The sequence below is a fragment of the Scophthalmus maximus genome, chromosome 7 (genome assembly GCF_022379125.1).
Source record: "Scophthalmus maximus strain ysfricsl-2021 chromosome 7, ASM2237912v1, whole genome shotgun sequence".
In the NCBI taxonomy this organism is placed as follows: domain Eukaryota; kingdom Metazoa; phylum Chordata; class Actinopteri; order Pleuronectiformes; family Scophthalmidae; genus Scophthalmus; species Scophthalmus maximus.
Window position 1 is genome coordinate 22,466,026 of NC_061521.1, and position 25,072 is coordinate 22,491,097.

A 25,072-nucleotide genomic window follows, 5' to 3' on the forward strand; every position below is an offset into this window, starting at 1 on the left:
CCAACCTTTCGTGAGACCTAGAGACCTCGAGCTGTTTCGCCTTCAATGCAAACGCAACCCCATTCACACTGAAGTCAGTAAATTGAATTATGCTATAGCAGTGGGGTGTGAGAATGAAACAACACAATACACAGTCTCACAGTCTGTGTCTGGTGAGCATGGCCATAAATAACTTGGCTATTAGCAGAAGGACTCAAGTAGCAGTGTTTCCCATTAATTACCTCGGCTGTTTTCAGACATGAAATACGGAAAATGTCCCTGAAATTGGACCTGGACATTTCCCGGACTTTGCCTTTCAGATATGGCGAACGCAGCTGGAGAATGTCCCGAGTCAAGCGCTTTCTGAGGGACCAACACACTTGGGTGATAAAATCACTGCGTGGTCACAAACGGTCAAGAGTTTGCAAAGTGAGGTGAGGGTAGTGTTAAAAGTTTTCACCCGTGCCAATGCTTTACAGCTACAATTCATGGATGTACAGAGAGAAAATGAGAAACTGCTAAAGGTAAATCATGAACATCCCAAATTGTTACGTCATAGTCAGTCAATCATCAGTGTGACGCCTAACTCCGGTTATAACTGAACTATTTCATGGCATAAAAATACTACAATCATTTACTCGTGTATCACAATGACAGGAAAGACAGCTGAGAGCCACTTATGATGTATGTCCCCTTAATTAATTAAATAATCCTGTTTTCTTTTTGGAAAATGCTGCAGTCTCATATTTCACCCATTGTGTTACACACTGCATTTAAATTTAAGTGACCAAAAATACGAGCGCAGCAAAAAAGGATTTAAAGAGAAAAGCATTCAGCCACCAGAGAACTGACCCGGTGCCAGCGCACCCACGCGTTTCGGCGTGGAGGCGATTTCATTCCAGATATTCGTGCCTTTAAATCAGACGAGATATTAAAAGAACATACAGATAACCTAGATGCCTGGTTTCACTGAGCCTTCACCCCCTCTCGCACCAATTAAAGTTAGCCGTGATCCTAGGAGGACCCCGGTGCTGACGGAAGCTCGGCCGAGCACATCATCCACTCAGGACGACGAATAGAGAGGTGTGGATATGTCGTTTTATATTTGAGAAAGGACAAATATTTAACAAAGGCTGACTAAACTCAAGGTGAAACAAAAAATACAAGGTTTTAGTCTGATCGCTCCAACATCGAAATCCTTGCCATAACATAAAAAAGGAGACATGCTGGTAAAATTCCCAGCAACTACTGTGAGAAATGCCGCCGTAATGTCAAAAACAATGAACAAGTTGAATAATAACAATGTCACAGGGGTGACATTCCTTGGTCGTGGGGTAGCTGTCATCTTTTATTCGAGCCTTGGCCCATTAAGCGAGCCTGTAAGCGGTCTTTTTCTTGGGCCCAGCTGGCTACAGAGCACTATTACAGGGGAAGCTGTTTGGACTTTGACCCCGCAGCCTGCAGAGAGCTGGGAAAAAAAACGTTCGTCCGTCAAAAGAGAGATCCAGGAACACTGCAGGTGGCTTGATATTCAGTTCCTTCAACCCCGCTGCTGGTGAGCTACAGCGGGCAAAACAACGTGCATTTGAGCGCTTGTGAGATTTTATAATTAGCAGGTGTTGTGTGTTGGCTTTTGATTGGTGGCTGTCCTTACAGGAGGAAAGAAAAAAACACGTGAACACTTTCCCCCCCCCATTAACTTTCTTTTGCCATGACCACTTCTCTCCTTCGCCCCCTGGTACAACAAATGAGCTCACGATTTTTACAATTATTAGCGCTTCAGGGATACAAATTCACCTCAGCAGTAAAGGTACAAGGCCTAAATGGTTCTGAACGCTTGCCTAATGATACCAACATAACACAAACGATTTAGCTCCTGCTAAATCAGTGTCCACGCAGAGACAGAGGAAATAAGAGGGATTCAGTCAATATAAAGCCAATAGCTGAAATTACATGAAAACCCAAAGGAAACTCATCCGACCTGAACGCCAACATCATCCAATTTCCTGCCAATGAAAAAATGCAAATACATCTTTTTATAATACATATAATTGAGGCACACCAACAACTAGCATGAATCTCAAGTGCCACGTACAACTAGGCCTGTCACGATAATTGCGTTATCGACTTATCGTAGGGTGAATGAATATGAACTGAATAATTTTTATTGACCTCAATAACAGCCATTGTGGTTGTTGACAATGTCAACAACAGTCCAGCAAAGTCTCTCTGCTTCTGTCCTCTCATCTGTTCTCGTTGTGTGATTAATAAATCACTGGTTTGGTCTATAAATGTCAGAAAATATGGATTTCTTAGTACCATGTCTACATATTGCTTGTTTTGTCTGAGGCCTAAACGCAAAGTCTAAACTTTGGATAACGTTTCTCAAGCAGCGACACAAATCGTGTAGGACTTGCATATGCAACAAGCAAGCTCACATGATTCAGTATCAAAAAATGATCTTAAAATCATACTATTGTTTATCGCAATAATTTCTGCGACAATATACCGTGCAACAAAAAGTAGTTATTGTGACCGGCCTACGTACAACTGGAAAATATAAAATGTAGGTGGGAAAGAAAACAGTTCAGGCTATGAAAGATCCACAACTTGACTAATCTGACAAATTAAAAAAGTGAAAATCTGAAACAGGATTGTCAGGAGAGCTATAACACAGTGCTTCCCCCACTGAAGTGAGCGTCTGCAGCACTTTCTTAGACGTGAGAGACAACCACTGCACAGATCACATACCTGCGATTCGCTCGTGGCTACACATGATACCGGAGCCACGGCAGCACACAATGCTTTGAATAGGACACAGAGTTTAAAGAGAAAGAAACCCCCTCAAAAATCCCTCCAGCAAAACACTTCATAAGAAGAAGAAAAAAAAAATCACACCCACCACATAATCCACCACCTGTTTGCAAAACAAAAACATATGCAAGAGCCAAGAGTAAATTCACTGGGAATCCAGGCACACACGGAAAACACAGCGAGCACTCGGAGCTGGAGATAAACAGCCTACCACCGATTAAAACTGCAAAGCCTTCAGTCTCCCTAAGTAGCTCGTCGTCCTCGGCGGTGGGTGATTATCCCGCGCTTGGCTTGGGGGGGGTTGTATTAGACTGTCGCACAAGGAAGCTAGAGAACAGCCAGCTGGTCGAGCCACTGCATACTGGGTGAAGACGCATTTCTTTCTATCACTGTGGAGCAGATGAGGTCTGCGGGGAGCGGCGCAGAGAAGACCTCCTCTCTCCTGGGGCGACACATGGAAAGTAGAGAGAGTGGTAGAAATGTGGGAGGGCTGGTTTGGAAACTACAAGTATTTTTTTTTTTACACACTTGGTCGTCGACCAATAGGGCCGACGCCGACATTGAGAGTGCAGGGCAGTCGATGGACCATTACTAGTGCCGATTTTATGTTGTTTTTACTTTTGTGCATTTGATAAAATGCAAAGTCAAAAAATCCCAACGTTTGCTGAAACGCTTCGTCAGTAGCCCCGGCTGATACTTCCCTAAAATGGTGACATCACAGAAGTGCATAAGGTACACCTATCGGCGAATCTCGCACGTCCCCGTAAAGGGTAAAGCAAGAGCGAGAGAACTTCCTATGCGCGCCAGAAGCGGTTGACCAATCACAACAGAGTGGGACAGCTGCCCAATCAAACCAGACTGGTCTTTATCGGGAGGGAGGGGACCTTAAAGAGACAGGAGCTACAAACCAAGTGTTTCAGACAGAGGCTGGAAACAGGAGCTTCATGAATGGACAGTGGGATGAAAACGGATGTGTTCACTGAACATCAGAGCATGTAAACCTTTTCAAGTAAATGACCCAAATAAAAAATTATGAACCTGAATATGAGCACAATATGTCTCCTTTAAATAAACGGCCTCGTGAGTGCAGGCATCGGCCAAATGCATTTTATCTGAAAAATGCCAGATAAATTGGTCGACCACAGTGTTTCCAATGAATTACCTGCAAGCTACTATCACACATAGAATCTCGTTGTGTGAGAAACACAGCAGGCCGATCAATCTTTCACTATTAGACATTGAACAGGAAACACTTTGGTTTTGTATAATTGATAAGGGGGGGGGGGGGGGTTAAGCATAGAGTTTGTTATAAGTGAAATACAGTCAGAGAACAGAAGAGAATAGAAAAGAGGAGCTGCCGGGGCCAACGGGGCTAAATAGAAGAGTCTATTTTCCAGGCGAGGATGAATAACACACTTGAGTGGTCCATGGAGAGGGGAGAGAGGTCTTTGTGTGACGGCAGAGTCACGGTCATGGTGACAATAAAAGTCCCCCTGTCATGGGTTGGAGCTGTTTAACCTTTTGATCCTCTTTCCTTCTTTATGTTCAGGGTTTTGAGCCTTTTCGGTTCTAGTAGGCTAGAGAACTACACCCCCACCCCCCTAAATAAAAAAGGAGCATGGAAATTTTGAGCTCTCAACTGCATCCTACTAAAGAAGTTAACTTAGAATTAAATGCAGTTTACATTCCTGACATTGTATTCTCAGGATAAAGATGTTTAAATAAAAATGAGGCTTTAAAGGATCCAACATGCAAAAATGTCAACAATGGTTTGAAAGGAAAGTAGGAATAACAATGTGGTGTGTGTGTGTGTGTGTGTGTGGAACCTTATTAGGACATCATTTCAAATCTTAAAATGGGCGAAAGTCCTTGCGTCTCAATCCAAGTCAGATTTTCTTTCAGTAATATTTCATGAAAATGAAATAATGCATAAGAATATAGTTATGATAGAGCCCGACCTACCAAGTGGTTATAAATCGGCCGATATGACCCATTTAAAGACATATAGGTGTTTATGTTTGCCAATATGACATAAACATAAACAATGCAGAAGAGGTGAGCATTTATGTTTACATTATTACGTTAAAAATTGAATTATTTTTTCAATTCAAGTTCAATATAGGTGGTTGCATTTATGTTAAACAGTAAACTATCAAACCTCGATTACATGTCTTCGTCTCAAGTGTTTTGTAACGGCATCTCAATCTTATCATTGACATTTATATATATATATATACATAAAGATATAGATAAGGGTATATTGGTATCTGCAATATCTTCATTAATTTAGGCTCCAGCGGTTAATGCAACAAGTGGTGAATCAGTGAGTGACTAATCAAGAGTCCCTGGAAAGAAATCTCACTTGCAACTTGACCACACTGACTCGTTTTTGAACAGCTATTGCTCAGAGGTGTTCTTGAGCAATCGTGTAGAAACGTGAAAGAAAGGCTCTCTCAAAACACCATCATGTTGTTCTGTTTCTTAAGAGTCTCCAGCTGCATCAACACGCCCGGAGCTCAGCGGACTCCAGAAACCTGCCACAGACTGAACACAGTGAGGAAATTGATATCATTCATATGCAAGGTTGCCAGTTGAAAAGAGTTTGCGAGTCTCATCATCATCCTCCTCGTCCTCCTCCTCATCATCATTCTCCTCCTCCTCCTCCTCCTCCTCCTCCATCATCCCCCAAATATCCATGTGTCAAAACAGAGGGGTTCTCTCCGGGCACAGCGCCAAATGTTTTACAGGGGAACGACGACGACACGGAGGAGGAGGATTCCCCCTGCGGGCATTGGAGGTGATATCGGGGGATAATAAAGCCCGCGGGGCCCCCGGGGGCTCCACGTCGGGGGGGGCGGGGAGGCTGGTGGAAGAGCGGCAGCCAAGCGACGCAGAGACGGGCAAAAACTTCCAGAAAGCACCACTCCGCTGCTGGAGCCCGGGGGGGGGCAACAACCGCACACCTTCCACACACACACACACACACACACACACACTTCCATTTTCAGCTCGGCTAAATGACGGTCTCTCTCTCTGGCGTAGCATGAATCACACACACACACACACACACGCAGACGTGTGGGTGATATTTTAAAAACCCGTTCGTCGCCGTCGACACAAGTTTTTAATCGGCACCGCGACCGTTAAATCACGGAGCGCCACGTTTTTTTGGTGTCGAATTAAACCGCGGGTGAGAAAAAAAAAACAACACGTGTTTTTTTTTTCTCTATCGTGACGACACATTTTTTCCCCCCTTTTTTCTCAAAGTGTAAACTTCACCTTCAAATCACGAGCAGCTCCTGGAAATCCACGCGGCGGCGGCGGCGGCAACTTGCTCCCGACGGACGCGCTGTTGCTCAACTTGTGGAGACAACTCGTACCCAGCTGTGACAACGGCCGCCAAGCTAGCGCCAATGCTAAGCTACAGCTGTACCGGTCGGGACTTTCAAAATAATGGTAAAAAACAACAACAACAAAAAAAACAGGTGTCGCAAACTCCACGTAATAATTAAACTTCTGTTCTGAGGGGAAGAAATCCTTACCAAATTAATACGTAATAATTTTTTTTATAGTAAACCAAACTGCAAAACAAACTTTAATGTTTCATTTTCAAATTACTTAATCAAGGTTGAGTGATATGCGGAAGCTTTTACTCTGTTAAGCAGAAACATAGCAAGTTCCGGTGGCGGTGTGTGCAACTGTAGAGGAAAATACTACACATATATAAACATGTAACGCAAATTAATGTTTTCATAAAGTTTTTGTTTTTTAACATTTCATCTAACGTCAATTTTAATTATGCATATGATTATTCTGGTAGCCTAAGAATATATTTATGCTATAGCCCGATCCATATGAACCTTTAAAAGAAAAATCAGTGTCAGCGTTAAAGCTAGCTGACGTACAAGCTTTTATTTGAAAGAATAATTTTTTTTTCTAAATTTGTGTTTACATTTCATGTAAAAAAAAAAGAGTTTGTCCTGTATTTATCATTTGTTTTATTTATTTTCTTTAACGTGTATATTGACTACTACTGTTTGCCAAATTGCCCCTCGAGGATGATAAAGATAATCCATCCATCAGTTTTTTAGGAGTCAATTTGCAATTTCTACTAATCCTCTTTATTCCACCTGTTCATCTTCATGATAAATATAAATACCATTGCGTCTCATCTGTCACGCCACAATATTCTCTCCCAGAAAATGTACATTTTTAAAGCTTAATTTTCTTCTTCTGACCATTAGTCTTCTCTGATTTTAATAACTCCAATTTCTACTTTACTGTTTTGAAGTGATGCTATTACGCTATAATTACCATGTAAACATCTGTTCGACTACATGTGTAAATGAGCCTCTAATGGCTGGTTTATGATTATGTAAGTTATAGCTGCAGGTGGAGAGAGACAGAGAATCAGAACTCTCACTTGAGATATTTTGTTGACAAGTGGACGATTTATCAAGTGTCAGGATTTTCCTTTTGGCCATTTTACTTAAATCAGCAGATCATATTCTGACTATATATACTGCATCCATCAGTATCTTCTACATGCCATGTCCATTTATTTATTTATCTATTTATTGTTCTGGTATTTCATGGCTGACAGTCTACAGAGAGACATGAAAAAAGGCAGAGGGAGGCCATGAATCCAACCGTGGATGTGGATGCATCTTAACCGATGGCTTCCAGACGCCCCCCACAGATCATATTTAATTATGATGTTATTTTTTTAATAATTATTTCTTTAATTCACTGATTACGGACAGACTTTTGCCCAGTCAGTGTTGGCAACCCATTCTGCAAACTTATCAAATTCCCAGTCAAATTAAAATTAGGTGCGGAAATCAATTATCACCGAATAATTTTGCTCTCCGAGGGAAAAAATCACACAGAGAAAAACTTTCCTTCTTCCCGAGGAGGCACACGAATTCCAATTAAAACGGTTTGTTTTTTCATGTTGTGAGAAAGATAAAAACATGTAAAAACAGTAAACACTATCTATTGCATCCTTCACCAATCACTAAGGTCTTCCTCAGTTGGCCTGTTATAATTCCAATTAAATAACAGATTTTCCACTTGCTTGAAATATCTGCCAATGCCAACTATTTTGATAATCGAATAAGTAGCTTTTATGAAAAAAAAAGGCACACTTCTCTGATTTCAGCTTCTTAGATGTGAATATTTTCTGGGTTTTTTTGCTCTTCTGTGAAAATAAACTGAATATCTTTGGGGTGAGGACAAAACAAAAACATCATCTTGGGGTTTTGGGGAAACACGATCAACATTTTTCACCATTTTAGGACATTTTATGGACCAAACAACTAATCGATTAATCGAGAAAATAATCGTCAGATTAATCGATGATGACAATAATCGTCAGTTGCAGCCCTACTCTATAGTTTCACTTCTGTCAGAACAGGTTATAACAGGTGCCTTCCGGTACTCGTGTAACTTAAGTGTGTTGTAAATCTTCATAAAAAAGCCTCTAGATGAACTCATATTTTTTTTATGTCAAGTTTGAATATGTGAATATGTTGCTCCGGTCATTTTCCAAGCACGTGCACATGCAGTGAGAGGTGAGCCATCGCGCTGACTCGGCAGCCTGCACCCTCTGCCCACAGACACCCAATACTGCAGGCGACTGGCGACCGATCCTGAGCAATGCCAAACACTCGGCAATACGTATTCTCACAAGTTTGTGGGTTCTCAGCATGGCAGCATGACATAAACAGTTGCAGGTTTCAACATGACGCTATTCAGGAACCTCGTTAACCATCTAGTTTATCTTGAAAGAGGAGACGGCAACGTACTTTGACTGCTATACTGTACCCTTTTAATCAGCCTGCGACACCACGGACGAACGTGACTGTGGCAAACTTTTCTGACGGGCCGAATTGATTCCAGTCCCGTCTGAAATGGCTTACAGGCCACCGTTAGATGTGCGGGAAATGTAATTCCCCAAATGAATGACGTGGATTATTAACTTCAGAGAGATTATGTTTCCAGAGGGATAAGCCAATCAACAGTAAATTTAAAAAAAAACGCTGAACCAAATGCCACCAGACGTGCGTCGCTGGCGGCATCCAAAAACTGTCATGAGCTCATCGTGGCTTTCATAGAGAATTTAAATCAAATTAAACACATATATATAAATGTAAACATATACAGTGAATACACACGAGTGGGTTCCAAGTGTCAAACACATTCGACAGACATTTACCGGTGGAGATACGACTACAGAGGCTGCAATGAATGTGGACTAAAATGGATTGAGATGAATTTCAACAGGCAGCCAACTCTCGTTGGAGCCCAACCACAAATACTAATACAAAGCTTGTAAGCGTCTGTGTTGTCACCTTCACATATTTGTCTTTAGGAACAGTGCCATCTGCCGTCAACAGAAGTAGAGAGTAGGAGGGAGGGAACCGCACGTGCTGCTCATACACTGTCGCGCACAGAGAAACGATGCTCGTTACAAACTTGCTGCAATGCAGCAGAGGAGAAACACCTGCACATGGCTCATTTCGGGCAGCAGCACTATTTGTCTTTGGGACGAGTTGAGCCAAGTACGTGTCACTTCCTCTTCTCTACAGGACCCAGACTTAAAAATATATGCAGCAGGACGAGTGCTGCTAAATCTCAATATGTGGATCGTTCCTGAACATTAAACGGATGAAATAATACGATGTGCACAGGGAAACTAAAAATGACATCCTTTTTTTTATAATGAACATACTATGGGTCCAATTATCAGTGCCCCATTCCATCCATCTTCATCACTACAGTAAACAAAAACTTGTTTTCACATTTGACGTCACCGGCTCGTTGCACCAGCTCAAATGAAATAACTTTTTAGCCGACGCAAAACCCGCTGGCTGCTCCGTTACACTTGGACGTAAAGGGAAAGTGACAGATCGCAGCTTTAAAGAAAACGGGTCACACTTGCAGCGGTTGTCATGATGTCATAATACTCTGGTCACCACCAGAACCACACCCTGGAAGCATGAAGTCATAATTGCATCAGCTGCTTTGTGTGTGTGTGTGTGTGTGTGTGTGTGTGTGTGTGTGTGTGTGTGTGTGTGTGTGTGTGTGTGTGTGTGTGTGTGTGTGTGCGTGTGAGAGAGCCACTGATTCTAGTACCATTCTCATTGCTGTAACTTTAAAAGGTGCAAAAAAAATAACAAGGCTCATCCATTGCATAAAAAAAAAGTAGCTTCCAATTTAAAATTCTATTTGCAGCTCCAGCCTCAATTTTCACCCATCTGTTGTCATGTTTTTTGGGGCTGTTTCACAATATCACCACTTAATTTCCTGTAAAAACAAAGAAACAACATAATCGGTCAATGCTGTTAAAAAAGAAAAAAGAAAAAAAAAAGAAAGGAACGAGTCCACGTGTGTGAAACGTGAAACATGTGCGGCGTCTCTGATTATCCGTCAGTGTTTTGAGGTGAGAGTCAGCGTGGAGGAGACGCGGAAGATCTGAGGCAGCATGTTGCTCAGCTGGTAGAACATTTCCTCCGAGATACTCTGAACACAAAGAGAAAGAGAGAGAGAGAGAGAGAGAGAGAGAGAGAGAGAGATACAGGGAGCAGTGAGCCATTTAAAATACATGTGGACTGTTGGTGTACAGCCAGGTGTTAACAGCCCCCTGCGTTTGCCCCTTTAGCCTCAACACCACAGGGTCTTTTTTTTCTTCTCTCCGGAGGGAACAGTTGTCAAGACGCTGAAATGATTACATCTCCGGAGCGAACATGACCTCGTCGGGTCTGAGCAAATTCGCCGGCCATCAAATAAGAATGTTAAGTATTAATCTTTGAACAGAAGCCGCCTGTATATTTAGCCACCGCGTCTCGTTTGAGGTGGAGAAAACAGTGCTATTTTTGAATGGTGTGTCTGTCGGCGCTTGCTGCCCGGGACGGGAAGCCGCCGATTCAGTCAGGGGTCCTTTTGATGCCGCTGCTTCTCTATCATCTCAACCTGTCAACGTGAGATCATGCTATAGGCTCTGCTGCCTTCCTGACAAACCACAGAGGTTTATAGGTATACGGCTTCCAGCTGAGTCCGAAATCAAATAACAAGTCACGGTTCATCCGTCAATGAGAACACAATTTACTTAAAAAACCACAAGAGAACCTTGCAGAACTAAAATATTTATCTTCTTTTACTGGTAAAGCAACATTATATCTTATTAACATTATATCAAAAGACACAACCTGGATTTCTGAGTAATTTTAAAGATTATACATCAGCGTTGGAACAGCTTCACGTTAATCCCATTTCTTTATGGATGGGTCTCTGAGCTTTCATTTTACCGCAGCACTGTAAACACTGGTCCAGAGAGCCTAAAGCTCTTTTATTTATAATTTATCACAAGCCGTCTTTCTTCTCCCTTCTGCGTTCAAAGGTACGTACTATAACGCCAGGTGTGTCCTTTTGTGATGTTGTGTACACGTGAGGCCTTAGATGTACATTTGCTGGCAAGGATATTACTCAGAGAAGGATTTTTGCGACACCTACACTTTAACATGTTGAAACATAAATACAGGAAGTCCATTCTGCTCTCACCTTTGGCACCAGAAACTGAACCGTGCGCGATATACCTCCATCCCAAGAGGCCATCTCCATCATGAAGCCTGCAGATGAAACAGATTAAGTTAATGATAGTTTCACACAAAATCGTCTATTGTTAAACATCAATTTGTAAAGTTCAGGGCATTCTAAGAATTATCTTGTAATGTGTTTTTGTGCAATTATGTAATTTTGTGCACCCAGTTTCCAAAAGGAACCTTGTCTACTTTTGTTTTGTGATTTTGAATATTTTTCAGAATGATGCAAAAACTATCCAGAAATAGTGAATGTTGTTTTGTTTTTCATAATCTAGGCCAAGAGAACTGACGTGAGAGAGTGGCACCGTACAAGCACAACACATTTCTGATCTACATTGCATTATGGTATATTCACAGCACTGACGTTCCGCTTCTTTAAAGAAGGATTTCAGCTTTAAAAAGAAACTCTTGCTCTTTAAATTTGAGGAAATAGGAAACACAATAGATAGAAAAGCTGAACAGTTTAAATCTGATAGATCGTTGCTCTCCGCTTGAAAAACTGAATTAAATCAAGTCAATGCAGTGTAAAGACAGAACAATGTAATGTAAACTGACATTTTAACACTAACAGTGTTAAATAATTGGTCTCAACTCATGAAACCGGCCTCATTTCAGACTTTCATGTTACCTTTGACACATTTGAACACCAGCTCGGCTCGCTTGAGACACCAGGGTATGGTCATCTCCTGCACAGAGAGGGGAGACGTGAGAACTCTGAATGGTATAGCTGCATTAGAGAATAACATGATAACACACAATCTGGAAACAAGCAATGAAATCCAATTTCATTAGAAGGACAACAGGTTACATTTCATAAATGGTTTCACCTTTAATCAGAAAAGAAAATGAGTTGCTGTTATTGTCATTTTTTACTATTATTCTTATTTACTTTTCAATCGCTTTCAAACCTGCGTTTCTTTTTTGGTGAAATCTCCATTACCACATACTTATGTTTTTCTTTAAACTTCTTTAAATTTAAATTTCTTTTAGAATATGCTTAAAACCAATCCTATTCATTTTGCGTTTGGGACTCATTATGATAAAGTCTTCAGGATTAATTTGTGTTGATACATGAAATAAAAATACCTACTTACATGCTGCTTTCTAATGGACAGTCACACTGTACAGAGTCTGGGTCTTACACAGGTATTTAAATTAGATTAGATAAGAAGGCAAAGTTTCCTGTCAAAACACATCAAAAGTGTAATAGAACTAGATTTTGCAGGGTTTTCAGTTCTTTCGCATGTGTGCTCCTCATCTGTGCATCCCACAGTGACGAGTGTACAAGACAGGTAAAGCCTCTGTCACACACACACACACACGCAAGCACACACACACGCAAGCACACACACACACACACGCACACGCACACGCACACACGCAAGCACACACACACACACACACACACACACACACACACACACACACACACACACACACACACACACACACACACACACACACACACACACACACACACACACGTAGTCTTTCACCGACGTCCCATGTCAACAAACTGAATCCATGAACTGGAGGCAGGGTTGTGTCAGCGAGGCTCGTGCTCTGGCCCGTGTTGAACGTGTTGACTGTGTCGTCCGCTAACCAAGTTGCCCTCCAGATAAACCACGGTGGTTTGACACATTAGCAACCAGATAGTATATTCCAGTTTTTTCATTACTTTGGTACCGGGCCACAAAAAAAGCAGTTAAAGATTGCGTAAAAGATTCGCTGCAAACCGCTTCCCTAGATTGGTTTCGTTTTGGTGTTTTCAGTTTCCTGGAAAGTTGAGCAAACTTTTAAACATCTATCATTGTGTCACTGATCAATTCTTCTCCCTTTTTCCTCAAAACTCCAAACACTCTCTCTCTCGAAGAAAAAAAACCCCAGCACAGACCTGCACTCTATAGTTGATCTATTCTAGACAAACTATACCAACGCAAGAATAGGCTTGTTGGAGCAGGCTAACACTAAATGGAAAAAACAAGACAGAAAAGAAGAAGATGACAGATGGAAAGTCGTGGAAGCAGAAGCTATCAATTAAAGATCCTCCGCCTCCCGAGGCTTCGAGAGTTGAAGAGGACTTTGGTTATGTAAACAAAGAGTTCTTGATTAGACATGACGAGAAAAATTGCACCGGGCAAGTTGTGGCACGAGGTGCACTCGAGACACAGAGCCTTCTGGAGTATTTACTTTCCATCTTATGGGATTCTCAAGTTTATTATGATTTTATTTCATTTTATGCAGATTGAGAACCGAGAAGGAGCTGCAATTCAGCTCGGGAGGGGGGAACAAACAGAACAAATAAAATACGATTTTCCAATTTCCAGATAGAAAAGAAAAAGTCCACCTCACATTGACTTAATATTGGACTAAACTCTGCCTCAAAGCACTGGAGGTTTTGTCTCTGCCCTCCAACGCCGTGTGAGGTCAGACTGCTGCTGCGTAGACTCCGAGGTAACTCGGCGAGGTTCTGAGTAAACAGAAAAAAAGTTTACGACATTCTCCTTCGCCCTTCTGGAGTCAAACCTGGGAAGTGTTAAGTTTGAAGGCTGAAGTTCTGCCTCCGCTTGTATATGTAGCGCGTAAACAAAGTGGAGGCGGAATGAAAGGGAAGAAACTGTCACTCCACCGTCCATTAGGCGAACGTGGAAACTTGTGTGTGGCCTGCAGCAGGTTTTTTCTTTGTACGAAAAAAAAAAACAAAGACGCACAAAGACAGATGGAGGAGTGAGCTTACGCAGTTGACGGTGAAAGACTCAAGAGGCAACATCCACAGTAATACATTTATTTTAAACTATCTGCTGAGTTTATGCCTGGTGTCCAAGCCACTCCTGAGTTTTCAATTGCCTTAAAATGGAGAACATTGCAAATGCTACTTATTCCTTGTTTTAGTTGGAAGACTACAGGGCTGCGTTTTTAGTCTGGACGGGGCAGAGACGGAAACTTTGGGATGCGATGATGATGATTAGTTGGGTTAATATATAATCTTTTCAGACATCCTGGCATCAGCAGGAACCTCCCTGGGATGCAAGTGCCAAAGGATGGGAATCACTAGTCTGAGCAACCAGGATAATCCCACACTTCTGTAATTATCGACCCACCTAAGGTTAAAATTCCTCTGCAACTCATACGAACCAAGAAATACTGAGTCAGAGTGTCAAATGGAACAAATCTGTTCAAGTCAAGTGTCTGGCAGCCAAACGATCGCTCCGTCCAACCCAAACGTTTGCATGGAATCGTAAACTTTTCTATGATCTGTTTCTCCTCGACATCATTTCAACTTTTAACACAGGAGCTGTGCAGTTTGGCAGAAAGTTAAGAAAAGGACTGGGGGGGATAAATTTCTTTTTTAAAGTTTTTAATTTATTTTGGAAATCTTTTGTGCTTTTTACGTTTTTGTCTTGATTTTCAAGGAAAAACTAACCAATTACAAAAAACAATTTATAAATATTTAAATAATTATTTTTTTTTACATTCCAGCAGACATTATAACAACAAAGCACTATATAACTTGAAATAAAATAAAACAAAAAAAATACTTTTATTCAAATGAGGCGAGTAGAGAGAGAAGTTTCTTCGGTTAACACCCGCTGATTCGCGGTGAATGTCGCGGGCAGATCAGAAGATCTGACATTTTTTCAATGACTCCACACTGCCGACATGATGTTGCTCACAGCTTTTCGGTCGGGTCATCAATAACATTGTTCGGAAAAAAAAATTCGGTCTTTTCCACACATTCGGCCGAACAATTTCGTTGCATCCCTACCAATTTTGGTTGAATTATCAGTTACTGCATTATTGTAATCCTGCCAGACCTAGTGCCCGTCAAGGGTAAGCAGTAGAGCTAATGGATAAAGTGTTCAGAGGGGGACAGGGATCTCACCTCCGACATGTCGTGGACCAGGAGCAGCGGCACGGTGACCGTGGTGATGTCGTGGGTGCAGCACACCTTCAGGATGTTCCTCAGCCCCATTATGGCCGGGTCCCTCGCCGTGATGTTCCCCGAACGGACGTTGTCATCCACGCACAGGTGGAAGACGGAGTGGACCTCGGACAGGTTGGAGTGCCGCGAGATGTAGAACTCACCTAGGGCGGGAACAGCTATTAGGTATACACAAAAAAATGACCCAATTGAAAAAGTGGGATCAATAAATAAGTGATAGCCGTTACCTGGTACGATGTTAGAGGGATTTCTCTCAATATTTTTGCTCTTGTCGTCAGCTCCATTTCTCGGAATCTCTGTAAACAAACAATTCAAAAAATTCTGATAAATATGACTGTTTCTATATACAGCTCTGCTCTGCTGTGCTCTGCTTTGATCGGGATCAGTCTTTCGTCAATATATTAGCAGTGATGTGAAGTGTCTTCTTACTACAAAAGTTTTTTTGTACTGTAACTGTAAAACAGTTACTTTCATGTGAGTAGTTATACTTTCCTGAGGTCAAAATAAAAGCTATTAGTCTTATCTTGCCAAATAACAATCAACTTAAAAGTGAATATATATTGTATAATTTGCACACAAAAAAAGATGGTACAACAACTTGCATTATGTGTCACTGTAGTATTGCAAATGAATAACTAGTATATTCATATTAGTTAAGCATCCATAGTTTTTAAAAAAAAGGCATCGTGGCTGCCACAATTCTTTTTGTTAATATCAGTCGTGTCTGTGCAGGTCACTAGCTAAATTAAATTTTCTGGTTGAATGAGTGGTGTGTGACCTTCAGCCTCCTTCCAATGTTCCGTGTTCGTCACAGCCGTGGTTGCAGTGAGAAAGTCTGAGGCAAACCGAGTCTAACCTGGCTGGTCCTTCTGCTTGCTGCTGCGCTGCGCTCTGGCATAGAGCTCCACCTGCTGCACCTCATCCAGCTGCTCCTCCAGACAGCGAAAGTGGAAGTCGGTGCACTCTTTTGCCACCGTCGCAAAGTCTAACAAGTCGGCACACAAAAGAAAAAATCATGAATGAAAAGTCTCCTCGCTTCTGGAACCAAACAATTATCCCCGCTAGTAGAGCTTATGTCTGAGCCTCTGCCCCATCACTCCTACCTTTTTTTTTAAAATAAATACACGTCTTTAAACAAAATATTATAAAAAGTGACAGAAAACCAGATCAAAATAAAAAGTCACTGGTGCTAAAATAAAACAAAGCGCTGCAGGAAAGTTATTTTAAAATGTATAGACATGATGATCACTTACAGGAGCATTTGCCCAAGTGAAAAGAAGAAAACATCTATGAATGTCCCCTGACCTCTCTTGATGCCACTGTAGGAGTTGACCCTGTTGTCCACCAACAGCACCAGGCCGCAGAGCGAGGACGAGTACACCGACAGGGCAGTTTGTAGCCGCCGCAGCTTGGCTCCGCCGCTGCCGTACCGCCGGTGTTTACAGAAGTCCAGCACGTCCGCCCGGACCAGCCGCAGATTGTGCATCGTCTTCAGCTGCGCTCCTGGTCAAAAAACATTAGCACATTATTAAACTATGTTGCATATCCACAAATACAACTTCTGTCACGTCATCATAAAGCTACCTGTGAATGATATTAAAGGAGAGGACGTACCGAGGTGGATGGTGAAACTCTCCTCCAGCTGAGACTGAGGCTCCTCAAACACCCTGGACCCAGAATCTTCAAGCTCCGACAGCTGGTTGGGCTGCACCATGATCTCCTCACTGATAAACAATAATCATGCAAAACAAAACCAGCCAGGAACGATGGTTATCAAATATACAGCATTTATAACACGTTATAGGCTCAAGGACAAAAACAGGAATAACTTGTGAGAGATTCCTCCCCAGAAAAAAGTGAGAATGAACCAAGACATATTTTATCAAATTATATTTTAGTTGTAATATTTTATAAAATGACCTTTTACTTTACACATCAGTCGTTTTTGTGGTTTCAATGAATACAATAAAAAAAAGGAAATAATACACGTCATTATGGATTACATTTTTGAGTTTCAATTCAGGCTGCAAGTATTGATTATCTTCATTAGAGCTGCAACAATTAATCGATTCAAATTAATCAGCAACTATTTTGATAATCAATTTATCCGTTCAAGTCGTTTTTATAAAAACTGAATATCTTTGGTGTGAGGACAAAACAAAACATCATCTTTGGGTTTGGGGAAACAACATTTTTCACCATTTTATGAAATTATAATGGATAAACAACTAATCCATTTATTAAGAAAATAATCAAAAGATTAATGGATTATTGAGATAATCTTTAGTTGCAGCCATAGTTTCCATTATTCATTATCTGTCACTTCAATTAATTGTTTAGTTGTTTGGTCCATAAAATGGCATTAAAAGGTCGATTGTGTTTCTCAAACCCCAAAATATTCAGTTTACTGTCATAGAAGAGCAAAGAAACCCGAAAATATACACATTTAAGAAGCTGAAATCAGAGAATTCTAGCTTTTTGTTTTCATAAAAATGACTTTGAACTTTTGAACCGATTAATCGATTGTTCAAATAGTTGGTGAAACATAGAAAATATAAAGAAATTCAAAATCCAACCTGAATTGCTGTTTGCAGTTTTGAGGGCTACAGCTTTAAATGCTCAGTGTTCAGAGTTTAATGAAGCAAAAGTATGAAGTTCCACCTACGCATAACTAGATAAAGATATTCATCATTACCAAAAAAAAGTGATGCAGTCAGCACTTTGTCAGAGGAGCTCTTAGCCTGGTGGTTTGATGGAACAGCCAATAAATGCAGAGGACGAGTGTTAAGACCTGAATTTAAGCCATGGAGCTCTGCAGCGCTACATTACTGAGAACCCCTTATTAGATTTGATTTGATTAACCCAAGTTGTTATCCCAAGAAGCCAGTGTCATAACTGACACTGCAAAGCCGAGCCTCGGTCAAACTTAGATGAGTTTTTTTTTTTTTGAATCCTTGCAATCACTTTAATTAATATGCAAATGCCGCCTGTGCGTCAAAAAAAGTCAGCAGACATCTTCGTGTTTCCTATTAAAACAGATGCTTGTGTGTGACGGGATCACTCCGGCCTAGAGCAAAGAAACAGATGGAAAACAGAGGCGCTCCTCTGATTGCACAGATCAGACAAGGCATATTCAACTTTTTTGGGTCAACAGAACAGTTGAATTTGTGATCGGGTTAGATTCTCCTCTTCCAGCTGTATCCCAGCGTGTCTCCCAAGTTTTTTGGGCTCCTTTTTAATCAACTTATTTTTATCAGTGTAAGCTTTATTATCAGCCTCCTTCCTTTTCTTAATCACTGTACAAATAAACAATAAATGGACTCAAATCTCGAAAGCCACCGACAAGCCAGAGTCTCTGCGTTGGCGGATAAAGACATGCCGCTGCGTGGCCACCTTTCATTGACAATCTTCCGAGCTGCTGCATGTGCAGAGTTCATTCATGTGTGTCTGCTTTTCTTTTTCTTAAGCACCCGAGTGCCAGACTCCAGCATTTATTGTCTTGAATCAACAATTCTTTTCTAAACCCTGAGACTTGAAGTGAAATTGTCAGAGAAAAAAAAGCCTGTCCAGGTTCATGTGGGTGTAGTAGAGTAAGCCAACAGATATCAGAAGTGTGTACACATACGGAGATTAGGCTCTAGGGTACACACAAATACGACGATGTTTACAGAGAAACTCACTTGATTTTGCTGCTGTTGTTGGATTTCTGCAGGTCCTGGTGCAACTTGATGACCCACTCCTGGTACTCCTGCTTCTGAATGCAAGTGACTTGTTTCAGCTCACTGGCCCACTTGTTCTCAAGCACCTGTTTAAGGGAGATAAAAAAAACTGAGCTTGAACTTTAGTATGGAACAGTCAGCACAGTTTCACGAACTTGACCAGATCTGAACCTGTAAATGAAGAATCATCTCACTGAATCCCCTGAAATATGTGCGGTCAAACAATAACTTAGGTAATGCACTGGTATAAAGGTACAGCAGCTTTTAAAGGGTCAGTAAGCGATGTTGGAGAAAGATTGTTTGTTGCTGATTTTTTTTGACAATACTAGTCAGACCTCGAACCCGCAGCCTCGGGTCCAGGAGACGGACATGCTAACCACGAGGCCAAAACCCCCGAGTCATATAGTATCTTTTAACATGTCGGGGATTGATGTTTACAAACTACATACACATTTTTTCAATTTACAGAGCCCCAACCCTGAATTTTACAAAAAGTGTATTGGATTAAAATAGCTTACTGCCCCTTTAACGCTGCTTCAGAATACAGTGAATTCTGCTTCTTATGTACCTGCTGTGCATCAAAATGCTGAGATGCCACTGCATTTACATCCTGGTCACTCAAAGTATTCCCAAGCTCATGCATCACCTTGTCCATTTCAGCTGCTTGCCTGTCAAGACAGATAACACATATATATATATATGATCATATATATGATAATATAATATAGGTTTATGTGTGTAAAGTAAATTTTAGAAAGATCCCAGTCAATAATCCCTAACGCCAACCTCTCCTGAAGCTTCTTAAGCTCCATGTCTCTCTCGCTGATGAGCTCGGAGATGCTGACAAAGTAGTTGTGCTCAAGGTTCAGCAGAGTGTCTGAGGCGGGTGAGTGGATCAGCTCGTGGTAAACATCGGCAAAGTCCTCGTCCCAGCTGGGCTCCTCGGGCCGAGCGTGTTCCAGTGTAGTCTGACACGGTGACGGAGGAAAAGAGAAGAACAAGTTCAAAATGACATAAGAATTTGTATTTCTAAAATGTACAAAGAAACACGACCATCACAGGATGGCTATATTGTACCAAACAGCATCGTGGGTGATGAGCTGACTACAGGAAGGATAAAACAACGTGACAAATGTTCACTAATTTTAGAGGAAGACAAACGAGGAAGGGGAAAATGCAACGTGAACACATTAAAGGCTTTGTGCCCGCTCAATAAAACCAGGACAGTTGATGATCCGTAATTAGAAAAAGCAACATAACAGTAATTTAGAATCCAAAACTCTATTTATACAGGCCTCGGAAAATCTTCAGGCCACAAACACACGACGGACTCTGGAAAGCTTCCATGTGTATTTTTGCGCGGCTGCAGTTAAAACGTTGAGGGTCGGCCAAGTGTCGTAAAACATCCGGGTGCCGGACAGGGATTCACAACACGAGCCGAGCCGGCCGCCGTTTTTTTTTTATCAGACCCCTGAACAGGTGACAGCAGAGTGTCGGTGTGTGTGGTTTTGTATGAAACCAGATGATCTCACTGACTGTCGTTAAACACGAAATAAGAGACGTTCCACTTTCAAAGAAGTGCATCAGTGAGCAGAAAATACTCCCATTTAATGAGGGAAACCACGAAGTCCACTTTATGTCGAACGAGTCGGATTGTTCTATATTGATCTGCAGTATAAAGGTGATGACTCCATTATCAAATATGTGAAAACCGCCACCACATATTGGATCTGTGGGAAGGAAATGCAGCAAAGTGTGACCAAGTGCAATGAGTGTGAGAGACATTAAATGCCCCTCCCCATCCAGAACTCATGAATAATCAATTTACACATGCACTGCGCTTCTTCTATTTAAGTTGCTTTAATGGCCCATGACTGGCCTGAAGTTAGCGAGAGCACCCGAGGACACTTCCGAAAACACTCAGCTGCGCTGCCGCTACTACAGAAGCACAGAGTAGTGGATATACGATAAGGGTGCGTTGACAAGCCGGACTCTGAAATTAACTTTATGGAACACCTGCCAAGAATAAAGCACGTAGTCCACATCATTAATAGACATTTTATCAAAGGAATACTGCACCTCCTGCCTACTCGACTTTAGAAATGTGTATAGAGAATCAAGTATTGTTGTTTTCTTACAGTGAAATAACGTAGTCGTATAATGTGGCACAGAAATTAAATTTTTCGAAACAGCATTTTTGTAAGCCAACTGAAGCTTTGTAGAGAGGAAGGTGTGGAGTTAACATGCAATGTTGAGTTGATCATGGATCAATCACAAGGACTTGAAACATACTGACTTCGGAAAGAGTAAGTTTTAAGTAGAGACAGACCAATGTGGATTTTTGGGGGCCGATGCCGATATCGATATCAGGGAGTACCAAGATTTCAGATACCAATACATCCGTCGATATATATATTTAGATTTTTTTTTATGACAAAGAAATCTAATTGAGGCTTGATATTTCAGTTTAACCATAAACATTATCATGAATAAGTATAAATATTAAGAAAACGGAAATACAACCAAAAATTTTACCACAAACTTAAAATATAAACATAAATGCTATTTTTATATTATTATATTTATATATTTTTCTGCATTATTTATTCTGTACAATTAAAGATTTAATATCTGTAAACATTAGCGCTGATACAGATATGTCTGTGTCTGCCTCTAATTTCAAGAGGTTGATATTTCCTACTCAGTCAAGGAAAGAATAATGATGGTAATGGAGTTACTCTCAAAAAAATTATATCTTATTACTAAAAGTACACATCCTTCAGTGAACAACAGGTACAACTCTGTGTGATAGGAGTTAAATAAAAAGATGACGACATTAATGTGAGAGAGGAGTACAAATACAAACAAGCACAAAAACATTTCATGACACCTAATATGTCAAGAGCCTGCCACGATTCTACAGGTTGATATGAAAGCTTGTGCTATTACAAATCAATCGCTTATTAGGAACACTGAAATTTGTTTTTAAACACATAACTTTAATTGAAATGTGTCATCACCTCCATGTAAGACCTGGTCCAGGCATTAGTGAGCTGGTTCACATCCATGTCCCCCGTGGTGAGTCTCTGCAGGGCCAGCTCGGCCTCTCTGTCATAATCCAGGATGGTCTCGCTCTCAACGAAGCTGGACAGTGAGGTCTTCAGCTCTACGGGAAGAGATGCACACGCAGCAAATTAAAAAAATATATGTTTTCATTTCTGTGCAAGCCAAGTAGTACACACTGCAACAAAATCAATGGGCCGGATACATTCCATCCATTTCGATTTCCAACTAACAGCATGGCCCTGCTGGCAATCCTGTCTTGTTCCCAGGCAGACGTCCGCCTGGAGAGAAATTATTTCACTGGGTTCAGTTAAAATAAACTCAATCTTATTTTTCTGTTCCACTTGTGTAGAAAGGGATTATAAAACTTAAGGTGGATGACGCAGAAAGGTTCGCTGAAGAGGGAAGGAACGTGAACCGGTCTGAAATTACCAGTAATAAAGATAATGATCCTTTTGTTATTTCCTACATTCCTACAATGTAATTTGGTTTCTGGAATTCAGACCCTAAGTCTATTGAAGAGACAGATGACATTACAATTGCAACTTTGCACGCAAAGAATTCAAACACAAACTGACCACATCGCTCCCCTGAACGAATGATGATGTTTTGGTTACAGACGGCTAATGTGAGGGTTTCGCCAAACCCAATAAACCAACTGGAGCAAGTGCTGGTCAAGAAATGCGTAAGCGAAAGAAATCATATGTGAAAATTCGACACCAGTGGCGAGCAGATACAAATACACAAGTTCAATTAATGATGGGTTTTCTTTTGGCCCTGTGATTGGCTGGCAACCTGTCCAGAGTGTTACTCTGCCTCTCGCCCCAACTAAGAGGTAAAAGATAAAGAAGTATAAGTATATATATATATACTTATACATCTATATATATATATATATATAGATGGATGGATTTTTTTTCTTTTACAAAGGAGCTGCAGTATCACCGTCTTCTATGTAGCAGGGTATTTTGTGGAGCAGCATCAGGCGCCCGTGGAGGTCACTGATGTTCTCCTCGACGGGAAACTTCAGGGGCACTTTGAGGACACAGTCGTCTTGTCCCGCCCTGAACTTGAACACGAACTCCTTCTCGGGAGGAGCACAGCCCACTTTGCCCTTGGTCTTCTTCATGGCCCGGGGGCTGGAAAATAGAAGGTAAGAGGATGAAAAAAAATTGAGTGAAGAAGCACAAACAAGAATGCAAACAGAGACATGACATGCACGTGACTGCATTGTCTACTGACTGTTGGGTCTTCAAAGTTATGAAATGACGTATATTTCCCAATTTACAACGCAAACACTAGACATGTTCATACATTGAAGGCAGAACAACGAGCTCATTGAGACCAACACATTGTCATTAATACACTGTTATTAACCTCGTTCACGTCTATGAAGAATTAGCTCCACGTTAGCTTAACGGTACTTAAGCTAACGCTTAGGGAACCCAGCGAAAATTTAGAAAAACAAAACACAGAGAGTTTCTCTGTCGTGGACATGTGTCGCTGCCTGCAGGTTTTTTTTCGGTGAGCATATGAATGTTATAAGAGGCAAACTTGCCTGAGAGTGAGCGAACAGTGTTTCATGTATTTCCTGGTGGGAAGTCCAGCGGCTCCTGTTTTGGTTCAGTCAGCTGACTCATTCGCAGTATAGCCGTGCGACCGCAAAAGCACATTCCTGTATTTCGTGGATATAGTTTATGTTATTGATTGTGCAGCAAAACTAATAAGGGATTTACCTGAAAGTGTATTGAGTTTAAAAATCCCATAAACATTATTTTTTTTGTATGTACAATGCAGATTTAATTTTTTTTTTTTAAATCACGAATCTGCTGATGCCAAGGCTCAATTTACGCGAGCGGATTCCTTGGGCACTGCCTCCCCCTGCTGGCCAAAGTTGGGCAGCTCCACCCCACAGGAAAACCTTTGACTCGTTTTAAAAGTGAGGGGGACAGATTGTTCAGAAATAGCACGATTTTTATTAAATGATTTATTGAGAGGTTCTTTCTTATTCGATTGCACCTCTTTTTAGCAGCGTATGGAACCAAAGCAAACAAACAAAAAATACCTGATGACTAGGGGAAAGGTCATGTTGTGTAGTGGGCCAGCCAGAGAACAGCACCCTGGAACCCAGGGGGGGCAGATATGGGAACTGTGGGGGACGAGTTTTAAATCTTTTCCAAAAAGTCTGGTGGAATGCTGAGTTCGTTTAACAAATTCCCCGGTGATGTAAAGAACTGGATGTCAAACAACTTTCTCCAACTCAACTCCAACCAAACAGAGGTTCTTATCATTGGGCCCCAGCAGATGGCTTAACAAATTCTGCCATCTACTGGCTCCCTGTGGGAACATGTCCGACCTGTTGCAAGGAATCTAAGCACCACCAATCTTGTACAATCTTGTTTTGTATCATCTAAGACATATTTCCTGGCTCACTGTCTTTTTTTAGAATAGATTTTACAATTTTACTACCCCATGTTTGCAACAATGTAAAAAAACTGAACCAAAACAAACTGTGCATAAAGTAATTTACTTAATCTTTTGAAAATAATGATCATAATGACTCTTCAATCGTATATATTTTGTAGCCTCTTTATAAGGGTGCTCTGTAGCGTCAATCATATCCAGATTAAATAAATATTATATAGAATAACTTAAATCACAATAAGTACCTCAGTTCTGTGGATCTGTGTTCTCAAATTAAATTCCATCAAGCTCAAATTATTTTTAACATACTAAAGCATAAAAGATCTGAGGACAAATGCTATTGAAGTACAATCTTGAGCAGTCCTTGTGACAGTGGTTATAATAGTAATGTTAAGCTTCTTCACTTGTCATTTCATTAAATTAAGTGAAACTTGTTAAAAGTTCATAATGACTCATTTTCACTTTGATCAAATGTTTTGTTCATATATTTCCTTGTTTATTTAAAAAAATATTCTAATAATATATAT

The 25,072-nt window shown here is 41.0% G+C and overlaps 2 protein-coding genes across 4 annotated transcripts in view; both read right to left on the reverse strand.

Annotated features, from left to right (window-relative positions):
• Positions 1–6,223, reverse strand: part of slc45a3 (solute carrier family 45 member 3) — a 30,951-nt gene extending 24,728 nt beyond the window's left edge. The window contains exon 1 of one of the 2 annotated variants that reach the window (XM_035643274.2): positions 6,073–6,223. The gene's annotated coding sequence lies outside the window, so the exon portion shown is untranslated. Of the gene's footprint in view, positions 1–3,004; positions 3,513–6,072 lie in introns of those variants that run through there. The other variant, XM_035643276.2, reaches the window with a different exon arrangement.
• A 2,057-nt stretch (positions 6,224–8,280) lies between these two features.
• On the reverse strand, positions 8,281–23,796 carry c7h12orf4 (chromosome 7 C12orf4 homolog). Of its 2 annotated transcripts, XR_004794922.2 has the most exons (15): positions 23,680–23,796; positions 23,067–23,260; positions 22,079–22,224; positions 19,845–20,026; positions 19,627–19,726; positions 19,020–19,144; positions 16,954–17,063; positions 16,645–16,842; positions 16,196–16,324; positions 15,567–15,635; positions 15,280–15,482; positions 13,749–13,866; positions 12,025–12,082; positions 11,356–11,423; positions 10,236–10,317 (listed from the first exon to the last, which is right to left on the reverse strand). XR_004794922.2 is itself a non-coding variant. In XM_035643277.2 (14 exons), the coding sequence occupies exons 1-14, from the start codon at positions 23,703–23,705 to the stop codon at positions 10,225–10,227; spliced, it is 1,701 nt and encodes a 566-aa protein (XP_035499170.1). In that variant the 5' UTR covers positions 23,706–23,796; the 3' UTR covers positions 8,281–10,224. The 2 variants fall into 2 exon arrangements, 1 of the variants encoding a protein (XP_035499170.1); XM_035643277.2 differs by lacking the exon at positions 13,749–13,866 and having other exon boundaries at positions 8,281–10,317.
• Positions 23,797–25,072: the final 1,276 nt, after the last annotated feature.